Source organism: Littorina saxatilis, linkage group LG4, assembly GCF_037325665.1.
Source record: "Littorina saxatilis isolate snail1 linkage group LG4, US_GU_Lsax_2.0, whole genome shotgun sequence".
NCBI lineage: Eukaryota > Metazoa > Mollusca > Gastropoda > Littorinimorpha > Littorinidae > Littorina > Littorina saxatilis.
Window position 1 is genome coordinate 65,180,930 of NC_090248.1, and position 23,556 is coordinate 65,204,485.

The 23,556-nt window shown below is 45.6% G+C and overlaps 2 protein-coding genes across 2 annotated transcripts in view; one reads left to right on the plus strand and one right to left on the minus strand.

Moving 5' to 3' along the window:
• LOC138965383 (UDP-xylose and UDP-N-acetylglucosamine transporter-like) overlaps positions 1-17,725 on the minus strand; it is a 33,549-nt gene extending 15,824 nt beyond the window's left edge. Inside the window, exons 1-6 of the mRNA XM_070337525.1 lie at positions 17,565-17,725; positions 17,184-17,297; positions 14,618-14,720; positions 13,883-13,932; positions 6,418-6,499; positions 5,793-5,850 (exon numbers count right to left, since the gene is read on the minus strand). Of these exons, the coding sequence (XP_070193626.1) occupies positions 5,793-5,850; positions 6,418-6,499; positions 13,883-13,932; positions 14,618-14,720; positions 17,184-17,297; positions 17,565-17,641 (484 nt within the window). The 5' untranslated portion in view covers positions 17,642-17,725. The remainder of the gene's footprint in view (positions 1-5,792; positions 5,851-6,417; positions 6,500-13,882; positions 13,933-14,617; positions 14,721-17,183; positions 17,298-17,564) is intronic.
• Positions 17,726-17,751: 26 nt separating this feature from the next.
• The window catches only part of LOC138965382 (uncharacterized), a 15,846-nt gene continuing 10,041 nt past the window's right edge, over positions 17,752-23,556 (plus strand). Inside the window, exons 1-4 of the mRNA XM_070337524.1 lie at positions 17,752-17,974; positions 19,825-20,035; positions 21,423-21,589; positions 22,783-22,872. Coding sequence (XP_070193625.1) covers positions 17,936-17,974; positions 19,825-20,035; positions 21,423-21,589; positions 22,783-22,872 — 507 coding nt within the window. The 5' untranslated portion in view covers positions 17,752-17,935. The remainder of the gene's footprint in view (positions 17,975-19,824; positions 20,036-21,422; positions 21,590-22,782; positions 22,873-23,556) is intronic.

The following is a 23,556-nucleotide window of genomic DNA, read 5'->3' on the forward strand; positions in this document are numbered from 1 at the left end:
ACAAAAACCCTATAGAGACTCTGAACCAAATCCAGAGTCGAGGCGGAAGCCCCTGAGAATTTCAAGGATACCCCTACAGTAGACATCCGTGTAATTCGAATGTGAGAAAGCAAAGATGCCTTCTTGCCAGCCTTAAGAGGTCTGGGAACCAAGATTGCAAAGACCCGTCTGTGAGACCAAAATGTCGCCGAACAGATCTATGAAAGAGCCCTGTGAAAGCCAGAGTATCGAGCTAAAGCTAGAATAGACAACAGCCAGCCTGAAGCTTTTCGTTTGGAAACAAAAAACCCCCAAGGCCTGCCTAACGCTTTCCCTTTTACCATGAGCTTCTCTTAGAAGGAAAAACCCCGCGTGCATAGCAGCGGATTCAAAGAGATAAATTTCAAACGAGAAAGAGATTAAAGTCACGCCAAAAGAACAAAACTTTGAAGGCAAAGGCTTACTCCTAGGTAAAAGACGGCAAAGCAACATCCTTTGTATCTGCGTCCTGTAGGACCACAAAGATAGCCATTCAGAACGTAACCGCCCAGGCGAGAGAAAATAAAAACAAGTACAAAAGAGCCCATCAAAAAGAAAAGATGAGACAATCTACCCGAGCTAGGAGACCTTGATCTTACAGACAGTTTCTCCTTGCTATCAAAAACCCAATGGATGTTTGCCAAACCCGAGGGCGGTTCCGTAGAAAGCAAAAAGAGAACCTAAGTTCTTAGGCTTGGCGTTAACCGAAGCCTACAGAAAGCGCTCCGTGAGTGACACGCTACTTGAGCGTGCAACACAAGCCAAAGCACCCTCGCCACAGGTCACACGTTGTCCACCAAGGAAGAGCCAAGAGGTGACAAAGAAGACTCGCTTGTGAAAACTTCCACAAGCACAAAGGATCCCGACGGAGGATGTAAGGGCTTGACACTCAAAGATTCTCCTCGGAAAGCTCAAAACAACTACGAACTGCCGCGAACAGCGACACAAGTGAAGTAAGAGCCTCCCTCCTGTTCCAAAGCATTATAATGATCATCGAAATGATGAGACCCAGTCACCCATCCCGATAAGGCTAAACTTGCCAACATCAGAAAATTTTGAAAAAACAAAAAAATTTCAAACGCCAGAACTCCATGACCAGATCTCCATCCACCTGTCCCATGCCAGCTGGAAGACTGGAAGGGGAAGTGGATACAGCCTGTAAAACAGCAAAGGAACCGCAGTGACGGAACCGGAAGCCAAAAGCTGAAAAGTGCCGACTACCAACGCAGTGTTAACAGTAGAAGGCTGTCCCATCCTGTAACCGGAAGATGCAGCCGCAAAAGCGGAAGCGAAACCGGCCGTGGATTAGTAAACATGAGAACCAACCGGTTGTATAGAAACACACCGGAAGATTCCATAGAACCTCGACCCATTACAGCTGCGAGCGCCACTGCCCTTGCTAACTTGAAATGGAACCTGAATACAGTGCTAATCGTTAATGCGGAAGCACCTACATCTGAACAGCCGTCAAGCACAACCGTGCAATCCGGAAGCTGCCTTCCTGTTTGACTCAAATCATCCAACAAGGAACCAGCCTTACTGCTCGCTTCCTGCCCCCCAGGAGGAAGCGGAAGTCAAAACTACAAGACATATGCCATCATCAGAGCAATGAACGACGATTCCCGGCCGCGGAAGTGAACCTACTGTTCCTTCGAACTCCGGAAGTCGTCGAACAAAGGCAGGGGTGGACGAGGCAAAAATATTCCTCAGCCACTCCTCCCTGTCAAGTCCTAAATGCCGTTTATCACTGCGCACATCACTGCGCTGGACACCTTGAACGGCAAGTTAAGCTGGGTGACATCCACCACCGTGGACACCTCTCCAAACATCACCTTCCTACTCAGTATCAAAGTTAGGAAGGTGACCCCCAGAAAGACTCGCATGGCCATCCAAGAATCACCCAGCCCAACAACTTCCTGCCCCCAGGGCGGAAGCTTACGTTGCCCAGCCACGAAAATGCGTGCTACATTCCTCGCGCGAACGTACACCACTTTCACCGGAGAACCCGGCTACACGTGGCCATATGCCAACTCCAGGGCAATGGACAACGATCCCCGAAAGCTGAAGAGAACATCCTGTTCCTCCGAACTTCCAGAAGTCGGAACCGGAAAGAGGTGGAGTCAGTTACGCCCTGCTCTCAACCACCCCTTCCGGTCAAAACTTAAATGCCGTTTTCCGCCGACCACGTCACTGCGCTGGACAACTTGAACGGCAAGTTAAGCTGGGTGTCGTCCATCCCATGGACGCACCCTCGTTAACCTTCCTGCTCGCCATCGTAGTCAGGTAGGTGACCCTAGAATGACACCCATGGTCAGCCCCAGAGTCACCAATAACTTAAATGCCATTTCCGTTAGTCCACGTCACTGCGCTGGACAACTAAAACGGCAAGAAAGCTGGGTGTCGTTAGCCTTCCTGCTCGCCATCGAGTCAGGTAGGCCACCGCGGCCTATTCAGTCACACCGCCCTGCTGGAAACCAGACGCAGGAGGTTGACCTACAGACGGACACCCGCGGTCCGTCTCTCAAGGCTGGGAATCCTCTACCACTGAGGCATCCCCGTCATCCGCCCTAACCTACGACTCGAGATCAAGCTCAGAGCCAGAAGGCAGAACATCAGACAGTTTATCGTCGGCAGAACCGACCACTTCCTGCCCCCAGGGCGGAAGAGGACTAAAACGGTCCCCGATATTCTCATAAAGAGACGTACGGAGGCGTTCGTCCTTTCGCTGCTCGTGGGAACTCTCACGACTACCAACGCCAGAGAGAGCCCCCTGAGCTCGCACACCGGCAAGCGGTGTAGACATACCTTGAACTGGTGTCCCATAAAGGAGAGACACCAACTTGGTACTCCCATCCTGCGCATGGACATCCGCCCGAGTCACAGTCGCCGAAGGCATAGCGGAAGTCGAAGCCGGAACTGCAGGAGACTGCCGTACCTGTGCTAAGGAGAGAACATCAGAAACACCAGACGGAAGCGCTCGTAATTCCTCCCTAGAGGAAGATAATTCCGACGCAAGTGTCGAAACTTGAGCGCTCAAAGTCAACAATAAAGACGCAACTTCAGTTGGCGCTAACCCAGGGCAGCCATCTGAAGTTGAAGCAAAAGCAGAAGCAGAAACAGAAGAAGAAGAAGCTTTGCCCGAAACACCACTCTTGCCAGAACGTAAACAAGCCTGACCGGAAGTTAAACTGACGTCTGCTAACACGGGAAGACGCGGATTATCCTGCGCCCTTCTCTCTCCTAGAGCTACGTTTTGGAGGCGTAACGTCAGAAACCTGCCTCGAACTAGGCTTCCTTTTAGCGCTATCAACAAGCGCAGCCTCCGCCATAGCGAAAGAACTCACGAAAAATTTCAAAGAAAAACAATTTCAGAAAAATTTCACAAGTACAAAACGAGCGACGAAAAAACGTCGCTAAAGTTATAACAAAACGGAAAGATCTCACCACACAGCGTAGGTAAAGGTGAACAGTTAGGCGACGACCAAGGGGAGATGCCAAAGCCAAAGACTAAGACAAAATGCTGAAGACAGCAGGAGCGTACAACAGGAGCGTCCTTCCCAGTTGAACCGCTGAGAGAGAATGATACAAATGGCGGCGTATGCGCACGCATACGGATGTTGGACCGGACATCGGTCTGATATTATGGGATGGATCACTCTTTTTTAGGGTGGTCTCCCTTGTTACCAAGGGGAACGTGTACAGCGTTACCAGCACTGAACTAGAGTTAATTGCTATATGTGAGTTGGGTAATAATATGTAATTTAATTGGTGTTTAAAATCGTTTTCAACCACGAAGGTTATATCGCGACGGGGAAAGGGGGGGAGATGGGATAGAGCCACTTGTCAATTGTTCTTGTTCACAAAAGCACCAATCAAAAATTTGCTCCAGGGGCTTGCAACGTAGTACAATATATTACCTTACTGGGAGAATGCAAGTTTCCAGTACAAAGGACATAACATTTCTTACATACTGCTTGACTAAAATCTTTACAAACATTGACTATATTCTATACAAGAAACACTTAACAAGGGTAAAAGGAGAAACAGAATCCGTTAGTCGCCTCTTACGACATGCTGGAGAGCATCGGGTAAATTCTTCCCCCTAACCCGCGGGGGGGTATAATTTTAATTACAATTTTCAGATTTTTAATGACCAAAGTCATTAATTAATTTTTAAGCCTCCAAGCTGAAATGCAATACCAAAGTCCGGCCTTCGTCGAAGATTGCTTGGCCAAAATTTCAATCAATTTGATTGAAAAATGAGGGTGTGACAGTGCCGCCTCAACTTTTACAAAATGCCGGATATGACGTCATCAAAGGCGTTTATCCCAAAAAATGGAAAAAAAATGAAGAAAAAAAAATAATAAAACGTCCGGGGATATCATACCCAGGAACTCTCATGTAAAATTTCATAAAGATCGGTCCAGTAGTTTACTCTGAATCGCTCTACACACACACACGCACGCACAGACACACACACACACACACAGACACACATACACCACGACCCTCGTCTCGATTCCCCCCTCTATGTTAAAACATTTAGTCAAAACTTGACTAAATGTAACAAGAAGAGCAAACGCTCGATCGAGTCACTTTCGCAGTTCTGAATATTATATGAGGCATCAGATGGACAGGAAGAAATTGCTATTCACAACACAATGAGTCACGTTCACATAAAATTTGAGCCCGGTCACTTTTATAGTTTCCGAGAAAAGCCCAACGTTAAGTTGTGTGTTGCCGAACAGAAAAGGCTAGTTATCTCCCTTGTTTTTCTGATAACGTTCGTAAAAGGCTACAGATGTAAATACTTTGATGTAAAGAATAATCCTACAAAGTTTCAATCACATCCGATGAACTTTGTCAAAGATATAAAATGTCTAATTTTTCCTTTGACGCTGACCTGTGACCTTGAAAAAGGTCAAAGGTCAACGAAACCATCGTTAAAGTGTAGAGGTCATTGGAGGTCACGACTAAACAAAATATGAGCCCGATCGCTTTGATAGTTTCCGAGATACTTTGTCAAAGATATAAAATGTCTAATTTTTCCTTTGACGCTGACCTGTGACCTTGAAAAAGGTCAAAGGTCAACGAAACCATCGTTAAAGTGTAGAGGTCATTGGAGGTCACGACTAAACAAAATATGAGCCCGATCGCTTTGATAGTTTCCGAGAAAAGTCCAACGTTAAGGTGGTGTCTACGGACGGCCGGCCGGACAGACTAACACTGACCGATTACATAGTCACTTTTTCTCAAGTGACTCAAAAAGGGACACAAACTTAAGTGAACGCTTCTATTACGTGCCCTATTTTTTTAATCGTTCACCTGTACAAAGTCCAACTGTCTATGGCAGTAAATTCCACTACATTTACTTCATTCAACTCTATGACTATTACTATTAGTAAAACAACCAAACCAGTTTAATCATATTTCTTTCTTCAGGCTTTCTCCAGGGGTAGCAATCCAAATTTCAAAGACAAAATTCGCAAAGGACAATAAATATATATATATATATAAAAAAAAATATATATATATGATTCCTTCACAATAAGGTTTCTTTCAGCAGCAAAGGGATTCTGAAAAAAAGAACAAGAAAAAATAATTAATTAGGCTGAGGATATTAAACTTTGGGGGGAAACATGCAATTGTAAAGTGTGGATGCGAGATAATCATCTCAAGACTGATCGAAAGCCTCTGAAACAGCAGACTTCCACAAAACAGAGGAGGTTTTGAAGGTCTCAAAAGGGGGATTCCACTGTACAATTCAAACTCACCTAGACCCCAGACAATAAAATCATGGACGGGATCATCAGTGTGGCTTGGCTGGGAGTCCTGCAATTGTCAAGAATGAAGAAGAACAAAATCAGAACCGTCTGAAAAAACTGGATATGTGAAACATCCCCCTAAAGAACATATGTTACATTGTCTTAGCACTGCCTTTCCAAGCAAAAGTGATTGAAAAACTAAAATGAAAGAAATGATGGGACATGAAAATGTTCACCCACTTTCTACACTCTTTCGATCTTTGTTGGGTGAACCTTAACTGTCTCATAACAGATGTCCTACATGTTTCCCTGGTTTCAAAGTCAGACTGTACAGTAGGTCCTAAAACAGACAATAACTCAGTAGATATCATGCAGATTTTATTCCAGGGTAAAATTTAAATTTAGTCGCAAATTCCTTCAGTACATTGACTACAATGAGCTGATCAACAAAGGGAAGTAAGCGCTCTAAATGCATACAATATGTGTAATAGAGTGAGTGAGAGTTATTCGGAACCTGTCTCCTGGCAGCTGAGAGAATACTAGCATTGAAATTAATTTAACAAGCGACTTTGGACATTCAGTACAAACTGTAAAAAAGACTCAGCATTCAGACATGAAAGAGATCCCAACTCACCACAAAGGAAGCAGACGCAATGGTGCACAGAATGATACCCAGTGTTATCAGCACCACTGACAAATACTTGCTGGGCTTGTACCTGCACGAAAAACAAAGAAAAGAAAAAATGCCAAGATCCAACATTTAAAGGTAGACATTTGTTGTGCTTAGTACCACAGAGGTTGTTGTGAGAGGTCTGAGTACACCCCCCAAAAAAGATTCATTAATAAAATTCTAAAGAAATTTTAAATTAGTGTTTCTTGCAACCGAAAAGAGCGAATTCTTTTAAATTTGTAAATTTAAAATCCTTTACTTTAGAATTATACTTTCTCTCTGATGATCTTTACATTATGGCTATCACAAGCTTTTGAACATAAATCAGGTTATCAAACTGAAGGAAAAAAGGAGTACGAGAGAATATAAATTAATAAACTAGCAAATGTGACAAAACTGATAATCTTCAAGTTCCAACCACTATATAAAAAGTCCCTGGGCGTGTAGGAAGTCTTTGCCGATGAAGAGCTGCTGTTGTCAGTAAAATTAACTGTTATAAAACATCATTTACTAGAAATTCACCCATCTCAATGGTAAGTTAAGCTAAGTACAAACTTGCTTAAAGGAGCCCCAGCCCTGAAAGTCCAACAAATGGTGTACTCGCCTTTGGCTAGTGATTCTGAAAATTTACTAGCCAGAGAGCAACCTTTACTAGCCAAACCAACAATTAGTTTCAGCAACTTTACTCGCATTTGGCGAGTAGATGAACATTTCTACTCGAAAATTTTTATCTAAATTTTGATTTGATTAATATACTTACCCGAATCACATGATTTGCATTGACCCACTTCGATGCTTAGGTTATGATAAAAGCTACCCCGTCTAGGTATAAGGGGAGCAACCCCAACTAAAAAAGTGACTGCACCAGCATGACTGGCACCCTGGGTTACGTCCCATGCAGCACACTACGTCATCAATGGTGCTGGTCACGTGATACCCCTTCAATCGACTAATAGAACATTAAAATATCGAGCGGGGCAGGAGGGAGGGAATTACTCATGTGATTCGGGTAAGTATATTAATCAAATCAAAATTTAGATAAAAATTTTCGATTATAATTACATATTCTTACGCCGAATCACATGATTTGCAGATAACTCCAACCAGGCGGTGGGTAAGATCAAAAAAGTTCAAACTCACCATCAATTTCTGGAAATGCACTGGCCCGCTGCCACCAAGGCAGGCAGGGACCTTGATCCATCGTTACAGAGCGAAGCAATGTCTCTCAGATAAAAGCTGATGAATACATCGTCAGATCGCCAATAGGCTGTATTCAAGACTTCGCTCATTCTGTGGGACCGCAAGACGGCCAAGGAAGAGGCCCAAGCCCTTGACTCGTGAGCCCGGGCCGAGCTGAGAGGAAAGGCAGGAAGAGCCCCCCCCCCTTTGTGACAGGCTCCACGCATAAGCTTGCTTAATGACGGCCGACGCCCACCTGGCCAAGGTAGTCCTCGATACATCTTTCTCCATGGCAGTGTTTAGTGAAATAAACAAAAGCTTCTGAGAACTCGATCTGACAGCCTGAATACGGGAAAGATACGCCTCAAGGGCCCTAACAGGGCAGTTGACCATATCGGGATCATTCCTAGCCAGAATATGCGAAAGAGGCTTCACCACCACCCGAGGAGAGGGTTGACCTGGTGACTGGTTTTTAGCCAGAAAGCCTACACGAAACCTCAGCGAAACCGAGCCATCGCGTTCCCAAGAAATATCCTGCGGATTGCCCGAAAGGGCGTGCACTTCACTGCCTCTACGGGCAGTTGCAAGAAGCAAGAGAAAAAGAGTCTTGCGCGTAAGATTAGGAAGACTCGCGTTCTCAAGTGGTTCGAAATCGGAAGAGCGAAGAAACTCTAGAACCAGAAACAGATCCCACTTCGGCAGAGCCGAACGCGACTTAACCTCTTCAAGCGAGGCACCCCTAATGACTCCAGCCACTACAGTGCTGAGACTAATCGAATGCCCTATCTGTTTCAGCGTAGAAGAAATCGCGGACCTGCGAACCTTCAGAGAAGAGGAGGAGAGTCCCTGCGAAGACAAATCAGCCAAGTGATTGGCCACATGCATGGTACGAGGTGCAACCAGATTAACACCGGCAGTCTGGCACCAAGAAACCCATGCCTTCCAATGCGAAGAGTAAACAGTGGAGGTGGATGCTCTGTGAGAGCGCTGAACCAGATGCAAAGTGCGTTCAGACGCTCCAGAACGCCTGAGAGCAGACCTCACAGTCTCCACGCGTGAAGTTTTAGAGACTGTGGGTCCTCGTGAGCGATGCCGCTTCGAGGCTGAACGAGCTCTCCTCTCACTAGCGACAGGGGGATTGGAGGACCGCGAGCCAGTCTCAGAAGGTCCGGGAACCACATCTGAGACGGCCACAGAGGGGCGATCAGTAAGAGAAGAGACGGAGACTCCAATTCCGCCTTCCTGATCACCTGGCCGAGCAGGTTGAAGGGCGGAAAGGCATAAGCCTCCAGGCCCGCCCAAGTCAACTCCAGAGCGTTGGTCTCCCAAGCCTCCGGGTCGGGGAAGGGAGACACAAAAATCGGAAGGCGTCTGGAGAACCTGGTGGCGAAGAGATCCACCTGGGGCTTCGGGACCAGAGCCCAAAGACGGAGAAGCGCTCCGTGTGTGACCGTCCATTCCGATTGCAACACCTTGCCGGAGCGACTGAGCGCATCCGCAAGCGTGTTGAGGCTTCCCGGCAGGTACCGAGCCACAAGAGAGATACGGTGCTGAGTGCACCAAATCAGCAGCTCGCAGGCCCTGCGGGAGAGAGTAGGGGACCGCGAACCCCCCTGCTTGTTCACATAAGCGGCCACTGTCGTATTGTCTGTGAACAGACGGACTCGCTTTGCGGTAAGCGACGGGAGGAACGCAATCAGAGCCAGCCGCACAGCCTCCAACTCCAGAGAGTTGATGTGCCATGCACTCTGTTCCGAAGACCACAGGCCGGAGGCCGTGAGCCGGTCCGTGTGCGCTCCCCAACCCAGCAGGGACGCATCTGTAAAGAGGTCCAAGTCGGGAGGGGGAGCGGCGATCGGAACCCCCCTGCAGAGCCAATCCGTGTCCAACCACGGAAGGGATGCAGCCTGAAACCATTCCCCAAGGGGAACAAGCTCGTTCCAGTTCACCCGAGGAGAGTCCACAAACGGCTTCAGGGCGTGCTGAAGAGGCCGTTTGTGCACCCTCCCCAGTGACACCAGTAGGGCCATTGACTCCATTTGCCCCAGAATGGAGGCCAATGTCCTGAGAGGAGCCTGCAGGAGAGGCAGAGTAGGGCGAATAAGAGCCTGAAGCTTGACCACCCGCTTCAAAGAGGGGTGGTTGGTTGGTTGGTTTTTGGGGTTTAATGTCTCTTCAGCAGTCAAAGAGGGGTGGACAGTCCAGGAGACCGTGTTGAACACCATACCCAAGTAGGTGAACGTCTGCGACGGTACGAGCTCTGACTTCACCTGGTTGACCGAGAAGCCGAGCAAGCCGGCCTCCCGGAGAACCATCCGGGTGTGCTGCGAACAAACCTCCTCGCTCTGGCCCATGACAAGCCAGTCGTCGAGGTAAGCCCGCAGCCGAACCCCTCGCGACCTCACCAGAGCGCAGACCTGTCTCACCACCATGGTGAAAACCCATGGCGCTAGAGACAGGCCAAAAGGAAGCGCGCGGAACTGGTAGATTTGACCTGCCCACCGGAAACGGAGCCATTTCCGGTCGGCTGGATGCACCAAGATATGGAAGTAGGCATCCGTCAAATCTATGGAGGTCGCCCAGTCTCCTGGGCGGAGCGCGTCTCTGACCGAGGCAGGCGTCTCCATTTTGAACTTGATCGTCCTCAAAAACGTGTTGAGGAACGACAAGTCCAAAACAGGGCGCCAAGCCCCCGAGGCCTTGGGGACTGCAAAAAGCCTCCCGTAAAACCCTGGGGAGCTGTGGTCCAAGACTGCCTCCACCGCTCCCTTCTCCACCAGCGAGGCAACCTCCGACTGGAGGACGGCCCTTGCCTCCTGAGAGAAGGGGGGCTTGAAGGCTGGAGGAGACCTTGAAAGAGGGGCCTTGTCCTCCAGCCACAGCAAGCGGAACCCCGACTCCACTACCCCCACTATCCATCAGCTGTGAGTAGAGTTCAGCCAATGTGACAGAGCCCTCGAGAGGCCCCCAGCCATCACCAGAGTGGAGGGCTGGGGGGGGGGTGAAGTCGGGGCCGCTTCATTGGGGGTGGGGCTTGCCCCTGGGCGCACCCCTCCCCCTGCCCGCCGACGACCTCTTGCCCGAACCGCGGTAAGGGGCATGAGGTCTCTTGCGAGAAGCAGGATGCGCCTGAGCTGGAGCCTTAGTCTGTTGAGACTGAGACTGCTTAGGAGCAGCCTGCTTGGGAGCAGCCTGCTTTTGCTGCTTCAGAGCCTGAAGTGCAAAAGAAGAGAACTGCGAGTCCCTATTCTCCTCAATCTCTTGCTTCCTGGCGTCCAAAGCCAGATGGCCAAAGAGAGAGCCCTCAACGAAGGGCGACGCGCGGAGGGAGTTCCTTGTCGACTCGTCAGTGAACTGAGAGTGGGTAAGGAACAAGTCCCTCCTGCACGTTACCGCATAGGCATAGTGCAGGGAGGACAACCGCATGTGCTCTTCGTTCACCCTAGCCAGCATCGAGAGCAGAGAAGCGATATCCTCTGCGTCTTGCTCCCCGCTGAGAGTGAAAGGGGCCAACGAAGAGGTAAGGGCCCGCGACAGAGCTCTGATCAGAGTCTCCGAAATGGAACTGAGTTCCAAGAGCTGTCTACCGATTTCCTCCAACGAAGCGAGACTCTGCTCAGAAATGGGCAAACAGGAGTCCCTCCTGAGAGGCTTCGTGAGGAGCGGCAGGAGATCCGGAGTGACCTGCAAAGGTGCACTCGGAAGGGCAAAACGAGACAGCAAGTTCCTGGGGAACTTAGGCAAAGGCAACTTCCTCTGTGCCGCAAGAGGCACGAAAGAGGAAGCCTGCGCCGCAGAAGCAAGATACTCTAATGCCGACTCCGGAGCTGACCCATGGGGAACCAGCAAAGGAACCGAAGGCACAGGAAGTCCACCACCCTGAGAAGTGGACCTCACAAAGAGTCTTGAAAGCTGAAAAGCCACTGAGGGCGATTCGAGAAACCGGAAGTAGCCATCGTCCTGCTTCTCCGACCGGAAGTCAGCTAAAGCTGAGGGACCGGAAGCCGAAGGCTTAACAGACGAAGCAGCTCCTTCCGGAAAGTAGCGGGAGGAGACCTCCGCGGCTGCTTCAAGCGCCGCCTTGAAGTTCGCCGAGACCCCTGGCAGCGAGAATTCATCATCAACAGACTGGGAATCTGAAGCGACGAACGAGGGGGGCGGAACTGAGCCCCCTGAACCCACAAAGGGACGCTGCGCAAAAAGACCCGAAGGCCGGGGTCCACCCTGCTGAGAGTCGACCCCACCCACATCCTGGCTAAAAGGAAGCTGAGTGGAGTCGAAGCCAGTAGCAGCAGGAAGAGAGAGATCGGAAGCCGTCACCACCGAAGTGTGCGGAAGCTGCCGACCCCCCTGAGAAAATCCACCTGCATGTCCAAAGGGCAAAGCATGCCCGACATCCCGTGACGATCCAGGGGAAACATCCGGAAGAGAGCAGGAAAATCCGGAAGGAGCCGGAAGTACAGCTGAACCGGAAGCGCTAAGCTCATCCTGTAGCTGCCCATAAGGTGGGCGGAAGCCCGGAAGCCCGTAGGCAAAGTCATGAGTCAGACCGGAAGTGACAGTTGACTGTGCACCGGAAGAATGACCCATGCTGCCGGCCGAAGCCGGAAGAACAGCTGCCGGAAACGACTGCTGTGGTAAGATGTGGGACGCACCGGAAGTGACAGCAAGCTGCGCACGAGCGGAAGAACCACTGCTTCCGGCCGGAGCCGGAAGCCCAGCTGTCGCGTACAACTGCTGGTGTAAGGCGGGGTTCGAACCGGACGTGAACACCATCTGCTCACTAGACGGAGAACCCCTACTTCCCGCAAAAGCAGGAAGCCCAGCTGTCGGAACCGACTGCTGGAGTACGGAGAGGTTCAGACCTGACGTGAACACCGTCTGCTCACTAGCAGGAGAACATCCGATTCCGGAAACCGGAAGTGCAGCCGCCGTAAACGGCAGCTGCGAACACCAACCTTGATCAGCCCGTATCCCCGGAGGGAAGCGTACTGTCACACCACCGCAAGCGGCAGGTAACGAGTACCGGGCCGGAAGAGCACGAGGTCCCGGCAGGGACGATCCAGCGGAAGACGGCCCCGGCAAAAAGGAAGCCAGGGAACGAGCGTCACCCACCCCCGGGAGGGGGGCGGAACAGGAAAGGGAGTCCGTCCGTGACATCTCCTGTCGCACCAGACTCCTAATCTCTGGAAGAAGAGACGAAATCAAAGAAGACACCAGAGCACCGGACTCTGGTGCCGCAACCGACGCAACGCAAACAGCCTTAGGGGCCGAAACAAGCGATTGAGAGCCGGACGGAAGACCGCTCGGAGCAGAAATAGGCACAGAAAATGACACATTGCTCTTAGGATCTGTCACTAAGATAATAGGGTCCTTGCTAGAGGACGCCGATGCGGAGGATTTAGGTTTGCCAGGGCCCTTGCCCTTATCCTCAGGCTTAGAGCCTTTCTTCTTTTCACCATCGGCCATATTAAGACCGAAAAGAAAACAACAACCACAACTGAAAAATAGCAAAGTCACACAGACGCTAACAAAATTCAGAAGCAGAAAGCAAACAATTCAGCACATACAAAAAGCTACCGATAGCAGCTATAAGCAAGCAACAAGCGTTAACAGTCCAGTACACGGACGAAAACAACACAAGCCTGACAACGTGCAAATACAAATGGCGACCGAAAGGAAGCCAACAACTGCCGAAAACTTCAAAGTCCAAAGGACATGCGAAATTCGAGGCAGAAAGAACGAAACATGTAAGAAAACAAGAACAATCTCACCAGCTGCAAGCCAGCGAAAGAAGACGGGGGGCCAAGGCCGGTGGGTGCCGAAGACACGAAAACAAGCCTTAGCGCTAGCCAAACACAACCGTCACCCTTGAGTGATAGTAGTCGATTGAAGGGGTATCACGTGACCAGCACCATTGATGACGTAGTGTGCTGCATGGGACGTAACCCAGGGTGCCAGTCATGCTGGTGCAGTCACTTTTTTAGTTGGGGTTGCTCCCCTTATACCTAGACGGGGTAGCTTTTATCATAACCTAAGCATCGAAGTGGGTCAATGCAAATCATGTGATTCGGCGTAAGAATATGTAATTATAATCGCCATTTACATGTTTCTACTCGCCTGAGTTCTGTTGAACCCATTTTGGTTAACATTGTATTCAGTGTAGCCCTGCATTATTAGCAGTTAACAGAAGGCATGACACAACAAACCAGCACACTGTACCATTATTCGACAGAACTGACATACTCACCGCTTCTTCAAAATGATGTAGCCAAGGAGTAGGTTGGCTACAAGAGATCCCTGAAAAAGTTCACACTCATTGCACTCTCAAGTCTCATTAACTCAGTAACTGGATAAATGTGTACAACACAGACAAAGTACATTACAATGTTATTGGTAAACTCAAAGATTTACAAAATAAAGGTAAACGACTTTTTTTTTAAGCAGCACTTGGGTGGGTTTTTTTTCTTTTCTGTTGAACATTTTCAAAATGGTTAAATTATATGCCATCATTCACTCAGAATCAGGCAAATCATAACCCTCAAAATGTCGGAAACAGCTGACTTGGGAAGGGTTGAGGGTAGACTTTATGGGATGGAGTACTGAAGATGAATAAACTGTGTCACCCCCTCAATGTAACTCTCATAAATCATTTTTACACACATGCAATCAGTTGTAGCACCAGCACCATCTCTCTCTTTTTTACCTTTACAATTATTCTCTGTACATGTTAAAAGGACAGGTTGGAAAATTAGGCTAAGCCTCAGACCTTTATCCTTTCGTAATAAAGTTCCGAGTTCTCTCTCTCCGTCTCTCTTTTTCGACGACCCTTATGTAAACTTGGCAGATGTAAAGAAATGGTTAAAGGAACAACTGCGAAAAAGCTCAATGTTTCACAATTACCTTCTGGAGCTAATTCTCTCCCTTGTACAATACAATTTTTTTCTCTCTCTCTCTCTCATTCTCTCTCAAGCAATGTACTCACAGAACGAAAAATCATCTGCAGAGGCATGGACACATTCAAGCCCAGGACGTAGTTGTTCAAGGTCTGGACCACAAAGAACAACGCCACCATTGCCAGGTACATGCTGCAAAAGAAGAAAAGCACATTCTGAAATTGCAAAAATCATGTGCAACTAGGCTTATAACAGTACATGTATAGCTATAAGCACAAGCCAAATCTTCCGCGACACTTTGTTATAGTTCCAGACACACCCATTTTGGGATGAAGAAGTCAAATTAGACATCAGCCATACTGGATACTGGTGCTGATGGGTTCCAAGTCAACCGCTTCTACCCATAATTGGCATCCCTACAATGAGTGTTCATAATGAGACATGAAACTAATTTTAACTTTACAACTTAAGACGTCTCTCCTTGACCCTTTCTTCCAAATAGAAATCTCTGATGATAGTGTTCGATAAAAAAGCGATATATATATACAGGGATGTCCAGACCTGGGAACCCCTGTTTTGCACTTGGAGTATTCTCAAACAAACACGGTGTATTTTCAGAAAAATGAGCGTACTCCACACAGCATTTAACATCTATGATTCAAACATGCTTCGCATGCGTCCTTCGCACAGTTAATTAAGTTTACCGAAACATTTAAAACAAATGCTTCTTTCAATGTTTATACTGACAAAAACTGTGATCATGTGTCAAAATACTGGATCGGCTTCGGGGTGCGTTTGTGAAGAAAAGTAGTCTAGGAATTTTTCTCGTCGTATTTATCATCCACTGACCGTACTGATCGTATTCTAGACAATCATGCGTACAAAATACAGCGAAATCGTATGGGTTCCCAGGTCTGGATGTCGTTGGGCGTCGGACATCGACCGATTAAAAGGCTCAAATGTCCGATTCACTTAGCCGCATGGCGGTCAGATGTCATCGTTTTCAACTGAGCGCGGTCATTGTCCGATAAGAACTCCATTCCTTCGGACAGCGCGTTATTTGATAATTTTTCTTTCATGATAATAATCTTCAAAAAGTGACCAAGCGCTCTCGCGTACAGGTGCACTGAAGTTGTGCAGTGCAGATCTTGCGTTTTACGAACCGTTTGCGGTATGAGCTGTTTGCGTACATCCGTCTACAGCACTAAAGTTAGGAGTACGGGAGACAACTCCAACTGACCAAGGCTCGCGTATGCTTTAATTTGCTTTCGGTTAGAGTTGAAGCGCACGGCACTGAATTATGCCACCGAAAAAAGCTAAAGCCTGCCAAACAAACAAAAAAGCTGAACACGTTTGGCGTTCTAACGGCATCGTGTGCTACATTAGGGCCAAGAAGAACATGAGAAAACATGGCTAGCAATAGCATAATTCCGGAAAATGACAGCGCCAATGACAGTCAAAACCTCCACAATCACGTGTCGGAACAACAGGACATTCGCACAGACGGTCTTTTAATAAGGTTAACTATTAATGGCTGACCCTGTTTAGTACTAGTTGGTTAGAATTTGACAGCAAAGAGACCATCTATATATAGGTAAACTGTTTTGTCGAATATGTCAAGAAAAAGCTGTCAGGAAATCATGCAGCTTGTGTGCCAATCAAAGTAAGAGTGCTGAAGTTTTTGGTTGCTTTTTTAAGTTTGTTTGTTTCTTTTCTGTGTGTGTCCTGTTTGAAACAAAAGTAATAAAACAATATATGCACACAATGTTGGTGCATATATTGATATGTGTGTGTGTGATCATAATTTTGTGTTTTGCACAAAATTATAATGTCCTATTAATATGTCTGAAAGCAGTCAAATGTCCTATTGATGCCGAAGAGCCCAGGACATTTGTCCTATAGGTATGAATTTGTGGCAACATCCCTGTATATATAAAAGTGAAAACATGTTTGAGAAGACATCATAAAGCAAATAATGGTGTCACTTAATAATTCTGTCACTTTGATCTTCTGCTTACTTTGACAGAGACATGTATAAAAAATATAGCGTCACTTAATTTTCAAGCATTTTAAAATATATCACGCTTTTCAGTCAGTAATTGAATTTCAAAGACCTGTTTAATGCTGAGGCAAAAAAAAGTCACTAACCGCCAACCATAGCCATACTAATAGTGTATATAGTGTATAAAAAAAATATTTTAAAAAAAATAAATAAAAAAAGTGCATGTAAAGAATGCCTGTAAGGCCAAAAAAAAAAATAGGTGTGGTTACGGTAACATAGCCAAAAAAAATAGGGTAGGTAGGTAGGCAATTACTTTTTTTTTTTTTTAACTTTTTTTTCTAATGTGTACAAATTAAACCTACTTGACAGGGAAATAAGTGTGCGACACGGGCGCTTTCGCTTTCATTGCGTTTTTTGCACTCGTTTTTTTTTGTTTTTTTGTTTTGTTTGACAAATGTAATAAAAAGTTATAGGATCAGCCCCTAAAAATAGGGTAGGTCGGGTTACCGTAACCACACCTATTTTTTTTTTAGGCCTAATTATGGGTAGAGGTGGTCAAATTATACCCCATCAGGCATCAGCGATACTGCAGGTTACAAAAGTACTAAAACCAGTATAGCACAATCTCTCACAGCACCAGGAGCAAATCTTACCGTATAGGAATAGCTGGGCGCCTTGTAAGGAATCTGGATGTAAAAATGAATCCTTCCAGAGCATTGAAGACAAAAGCTGTAAATGTGATGAGGTTGCCGCTTTTGGGAAATTCCCTGCAATTAGACAGAATTTAAATTAAACATCTGACACATGTGCGCGTGAAACTGACTGTCACTCTCCTTCTTCTTAGTGATAGGTAGCCAACTTCACATCAACTCTCTCAAACACAGGTAAAGTTGTTCTGTCGAACCTTCATCATCAGCGTTTGAAAGACTGCCGAACACTGTCACTGTCAGCATGACACGTACATTTCTGATTGGTTCTGATCACACTCACACTCACAGTCACACTGACAAAACCATGTGAAAGAAGTACTTTACCTGACAAGTTCTTCCAAAAACACGACATTGCTGCAACAGCCAAGGAAAACTACTCCAATAGCTATAGTCGGACTCATCTTCTGGGTTGAAGAACCTCTGAGGTTGTAGCAAACACCGTACAGTTTGAGCCCTTCCCACTCCGAAGAAGCGTTGTGGCCAACCAATTGACCCGGAAGCGGAAACACGTCAGCTGTAAGCAAAATGGCGGAATATTTGGAACACGAAAAGCAAGGAATGTAAGGAACAAGTTACAGAACTCCAAGCAAAGGACTGTAATAGTTGATGGCCTTCAACGTGTTATTGTTGTTTTGTCAGTGCTGATGAGTACTTGTAGCACTGGGTCTCTTACTGCAGGACATTTCTGCTGAAACATGTTTGAAATTCCGGACGACGACGATTTGTTTAGTGAGGTAAGGAGTACTGGGAATATGAGTAGGATAGCAGCCATAGTTGCACTTACACTTTTACAAACACACACACACATGCGCGCGCACACACTCACACACACACACACACACACATATATGCACACACACACACACACACACACACACACACACACACACACACACACACCAGGACCACATCAGTGATCACCCTCCAGCAAGATCTCAAGAACCTTGAGGTTTGGGCCAAGCAATGGGGCATGCGTTTTAACGCCAGTAAGTGCTTCATCCTCTCCATCAAACAGAAGTCATCCTTTTTTTAATAGCTAAATGACACTATCCTGAAAGGAGTCCCAACTAACCCCTACCTTGGTATCACCATCTCGTCTGACCTCCGGTGGGGACAACATCTGCAAAAAAGCCAGCTCCATAGGCTTTATTAGGCGGAACCTTTACCACTGCCCAGCAACAACACGGAAATCCACCTACATCTCCCTTGTCAGGTCTACACTGGAATATGGGGCCATTATTTGGGACCCCTTCCTGCAGTCGGACATCGACAAACTTGAGAATGAGAGAATCCAGAGGAAGGCTGCCCGCTTCATCAGGCGCGACTACAGATCGAAAACTCCTGGGTGCGTCACTGACATGCTCAGGGACCTAGACCTGCAGTCAGTTCAACAGCGCAGAAAGGACCTGCGCCTGACCTTTGAGGGGCTGGTGCCGGTGTCATGAACTGAAACCTCCATAGGCGAACGACAAGAAGAAGAACTGAAACCTCTGCTGAACAATCCTTCTCATTGCGGTCAATGTGCATGCGGCAATCTTGGACTTAAAATATGCGACCCTTTGACCGAACGAACCATGGGTTAGGATTAGGATTAGGGTAAGGGTTAGGGTAAAGGTTAGGGTTAGGGTTAGGTTGTTCACGACCTGATTAATCTCCCCATGTTAGCGCATGCGCATTGACCGCAATGAGAAGGATTGTTCAGGCAGAGTTTTCAGTTCGTGACACCGGCCATACCATCTCATACTTACCAAGTTACCTCAAACCTACGAGAAACAAACGCAAAGTGACAGCAAGGCGTTTCAAAGATTGTGTGTCAACAAATATGGTTGAAAACAGTGTTACGAACAATAGCCGCTGCTTTCAAACTATTCCTGGAAAAACAGACATTCACAGGAACTCTTATTTTCCCAGGACGATCGTAGACTGGAACCATCTACAGGACGATCAAGTTCTGGCAGGATCTGTGGAGATCTTTAAATCTCATCTCCACCCAGTCTAGGACTTATTTACATGCACTCCTCCCTTCCGTTGATCAAATGCCAGGAGTGGTTTTTCAACATACCATCACAGATACACACACACACACACACACCCACACACACACACACACACACACACACACACACACACACACACACACACACACAACACACACACACACGTAATACTGATAGTCTAAACTCTAATAGTAATACACAATTGGCATTGATTTACACATAGTTCTATGCCGATCTATGAACTGTTGAACAATCCAATATTCATTATTTACACAAATTACAGTATTGGCCTGATAATGTGATATTGACATAAATTGCAGCAAATATGTAGATAAGTAGGGAATTTCTTCCTCTCACAAACACACACTAACAATAGTACATGTAACATGAACTCTAGTGAACCTTTTTTCAGATGTTACCGACCATAATAAATTCATGGAAAGTATGGACAAATAAAACTATTTATAATTATATGATTTAAAAAAAATAAAAATCAAATGTGTCCATGGATGCACTCCTTTTAATCAGAAGCTTCACTTTAAGTGAAATTGGAATTACTGAATCAGTGTTTCTCATTCTATGAGCAGGACAACCTGAAAGACATCTTTGATGACGCCAATGGGGAACCAGAGAAAAATGAAGTCGCCACTCACAGTTTTGCCTTGCGTCACCCAGCAGCCTTTATACAGGAAGGCAGCCAAAATACACAGGGCACTGAAACAAGTTTGGGGAGTCCACAGATGAAGAAAATGAGAGTCTTGATGGATGTGAACCATCAAACGAACACACCGTCTGTTGGTGAGAATTGTCATTACAGTGTTGTTCCCAGACTCAGAGAGGACAATTATATATATACATGTCTATTGGTATTAAATTGGACTTGGATTGAAAAAAATATTGTTCTTCAGAAAACCAAGTGTATTGCATGTGCAAGAGCAAGCTTTTGAATGGTCAGCCGGTCAGGGCTATGAGGACAGTGTGTGGGATGAAAAAGGCATTTGTCATTGACAGCTAAGACCATGCATGCAAGGCCTGAGAACAACACTGTCATTATAATCATAGTTCATACAGCTCTTTTCTTTGTGACTCACTGACTGTGGCCATGCATGCAGACTTAAAGGAACAGTAAGCCTCCCGTAAACCATCACAGATACGGTCAGGCTTTTACACACAGTACAAACACCATTTCATTTAAACACTCACCAATTGAGAACATCCTAGGTGCCCTCCGTAAAGAGCGAACAATTTTCAAAGAATTTATTTTTGCGTGGTTTATCTTACCCCTGAGCCATCGTGAACCCGTGTGATCCAGTTTTCCCTTTTCACAATGCAGTCGTCATAGTTAGTCATTTGAATGCGACTCGACGTGAGCTTATCTACAATAGCACGTTTTTTTATGCACGAAACAACGGCTGTGGTTCACAAGAACTCTAGCGATGGCTTTTGACTGTTGAGAGGAACGGCGATTTGCACTGATAAACCTGCCGTCGTCTGCTACGACCCTTGCGTGACCCTGCTTCCGGGCTTTTCTTTTTTTAAACTTTCACAACTTCGAATTGTTCTGATCTTGTCTTGATGAAAAACGAATTCTTTTATGATTAAAGAATGTTTGTGTAACAAGCTGTCAATTTATTATTTAGATTTTAAAAGTTAGGTCTAGCGCAAAAACAAGGCGCCGTTGTTGTTAACGGAACAAGTCTACGAAAATAAATTCTTTGAAAATGTCTCACGCTCGACAGAAAGCAGCCAGGATGTTCCCGTTCGGTGAGCGTTCAAATGGAAGTATGCTTGTACTGTATTTAGACGCTCGGGGAGCTCTGTGATGGTTTACGGGAGGCTTACTGTGCCTTTAAGTTGTTTAACAATGTTTACACAGCACTACAAAGAAGAAGTTGGTAGATCCTGATTTTTTTTATAGTTATATTTTTAAACAAGATTTTTGTTTTCATTTGTTTTTTTGTTCTGTTGTAGTTTTGTTGTACTGTGTCAAACAAGTAGCATTGTAAGAGTATGTGCTTTGCAAATTATGAAACCAACAGCTTGGTGCTCATCTTTTTGATTGACCAAATTTGCCTTGTGTATTGTAAACAAAGTCAAAGGTGGTTTTTAATTGTTTTAATGTGAAATTAAGTTCAATGTACTGTTCAGTTAACAAATTATTAAATTGATTTCCTTCTTTTTCTAGAGAGGCACAGAGAGAGCAAAACATCCATCGGTCCTTGTGTCGTGGGAGAGCAGGATCCCTGCACACCTGTTCAGATGATCCAGGCTGTGGACACACCCTCTGCTGTTTTCCCCAGACGACGCAGTCTACGAAAATTTCCAGGCCCCGCTGGGATACTGCCGCCAGCCGTGAGCAATGTTTTGTCTTCTTCTTCTTTGCCATACGTGCACTTCAACTCCAACATACACTCGTTGTTTTTTTGTGTGTGGGTTGTTATTTTTAGGGGGGGAGGAGCGGGATGAAAAATTGGTTACATGGTTAGTCGTTTGTTCGGTTGTTTGGTTGAGTGCTATTTTGAATGGATTTTGTTTTTCTCTAATGTATTTCAATTTGTCATTTCATTTTACTAGTGTTGTTAATTTTTGTAGATTTTTTTTAGTTTAACTAAACTACTATTACAGCATACAAGTTTCTATTTTGGTTTTATTTCACTGAGTAATCATTTTCCTTTAAACATTAACAATCAAAAACAAAAATAAGTACAGTTTACTTGTTTAGTAACTGATGAAAGTTGTACTGAACACAGAACTGTTTCACCAGGTGTGATGGCAAAATATCATACTCATAGTCAATAAGTCATTTATCATTTATGGTAAGATTGTCAAGTTTCATGTGTAGTGGGATCGGATGTGCCTCATAAGTCTGATGCCAGAGGCGAACACACAAGAGCAATGGGCGCACATGAATGTAGCACAGGGGTTGGCTTGGGTTTTGTTCACTAGAGGGCCATTGACTGACTCGGCCATGAATCAATCAGTCATTTTGCAAACCAATCAGTCAAGAAGAAAAAAACTTTCCTTCCACCACGGGACTGCTGCAATTGTGCATTACAGCAGTGAGGAGAAACTTCTGAAAGTTGTTTACAATGTACAAATCAGAGGAAAATTCAATTAATTTCTTCATTTTCTAGTTTATTTTCCAATGGTTTTACATGAAGAGCTTAGAGGAATAAAAGGTCTGAGGACACAATAACCATGTATTTCAATTAAGTAAGGAAGGGGGGAAAAAAGAAAGAACAAGACAGCAGACAAAAATAAGACGAACTGACTGACTCTGCTGCATATCTATCGGTCAGTTGATGAATGGAGACCCATGTGTGTCAGTCTTTTCTGAATTTAACATGGCAAAAGACCGATGACCGACGCCCAAGCCAATCCCTGGTAGCAGTAGCGGGGCTTAGGATTGCAGTCTTCCGCTTCTCTTTGGCACTGGTGTCATTTCACAATATTTGTTCCTCTTGTCTTTTAGTTTGATCCATAAATATTACACCACATGTCAAAAGCAATATGAGCAATCCATTGGTGATGAACTGAATGTGCAGAGGCCAGCAGAATTTTCGTCAGTCATGCGGAAAAGTCCAGATGCAAGCACTCCACAAGTGTTAATGGAAGATGAGACCAACAGACAGGAGGTATGTGTAACTTATAGCCGGTGTTAGGACTGCATGTTTGTATTTATCCTAGCTATTATGTTCAGTGTGGAGAGCTCGGAACTAGTGTGTGGCTCACAATTTATAAGATCTCGTTATAATTATTAATACATGTGTGAAAACACTGAAATGCTTTTTTGATGACATTTGTAAGTACCCTTGGATCATAATGATCGTAAAACTAAGGGTGTTTGATCATGTTGTTGTGAATATGAGTGCGTTAGTTTTTGTTCATTGATAAAAACAATAACTGGGAGCTTAATGTTGCAGGTGTTGTTATACTGTAAAATTAATTACAAATGGATTGATGTTTTCTGTTTGTTCATCACATGTGAAAACACCTTAGGTTTATGAATATGATGCTGCAGGTAACAGGTTACAAGTATTGCGACTCTTTGTAACTTAAACTAATTAATGATGGCACATCTACTGCGTGAGAGAAAGCATCAGGTAAGCTTGTGAAAGATCAAATATAAATACATTAACTGATTAAGGAAACAGGATCCATGAAGCTTTTTGCTTTGAAAATGTTATTCCTTTGCACATTCTTTACACTGTAGTATCGAATTCTCAGTCCCTTAAAAAAAAAGTAAATGGTGAAAAATGTATGTAACTTGAAGAGAGGAAAAGACCAAAAAGATTCTGTAGAGAAGAGACATGAACTGA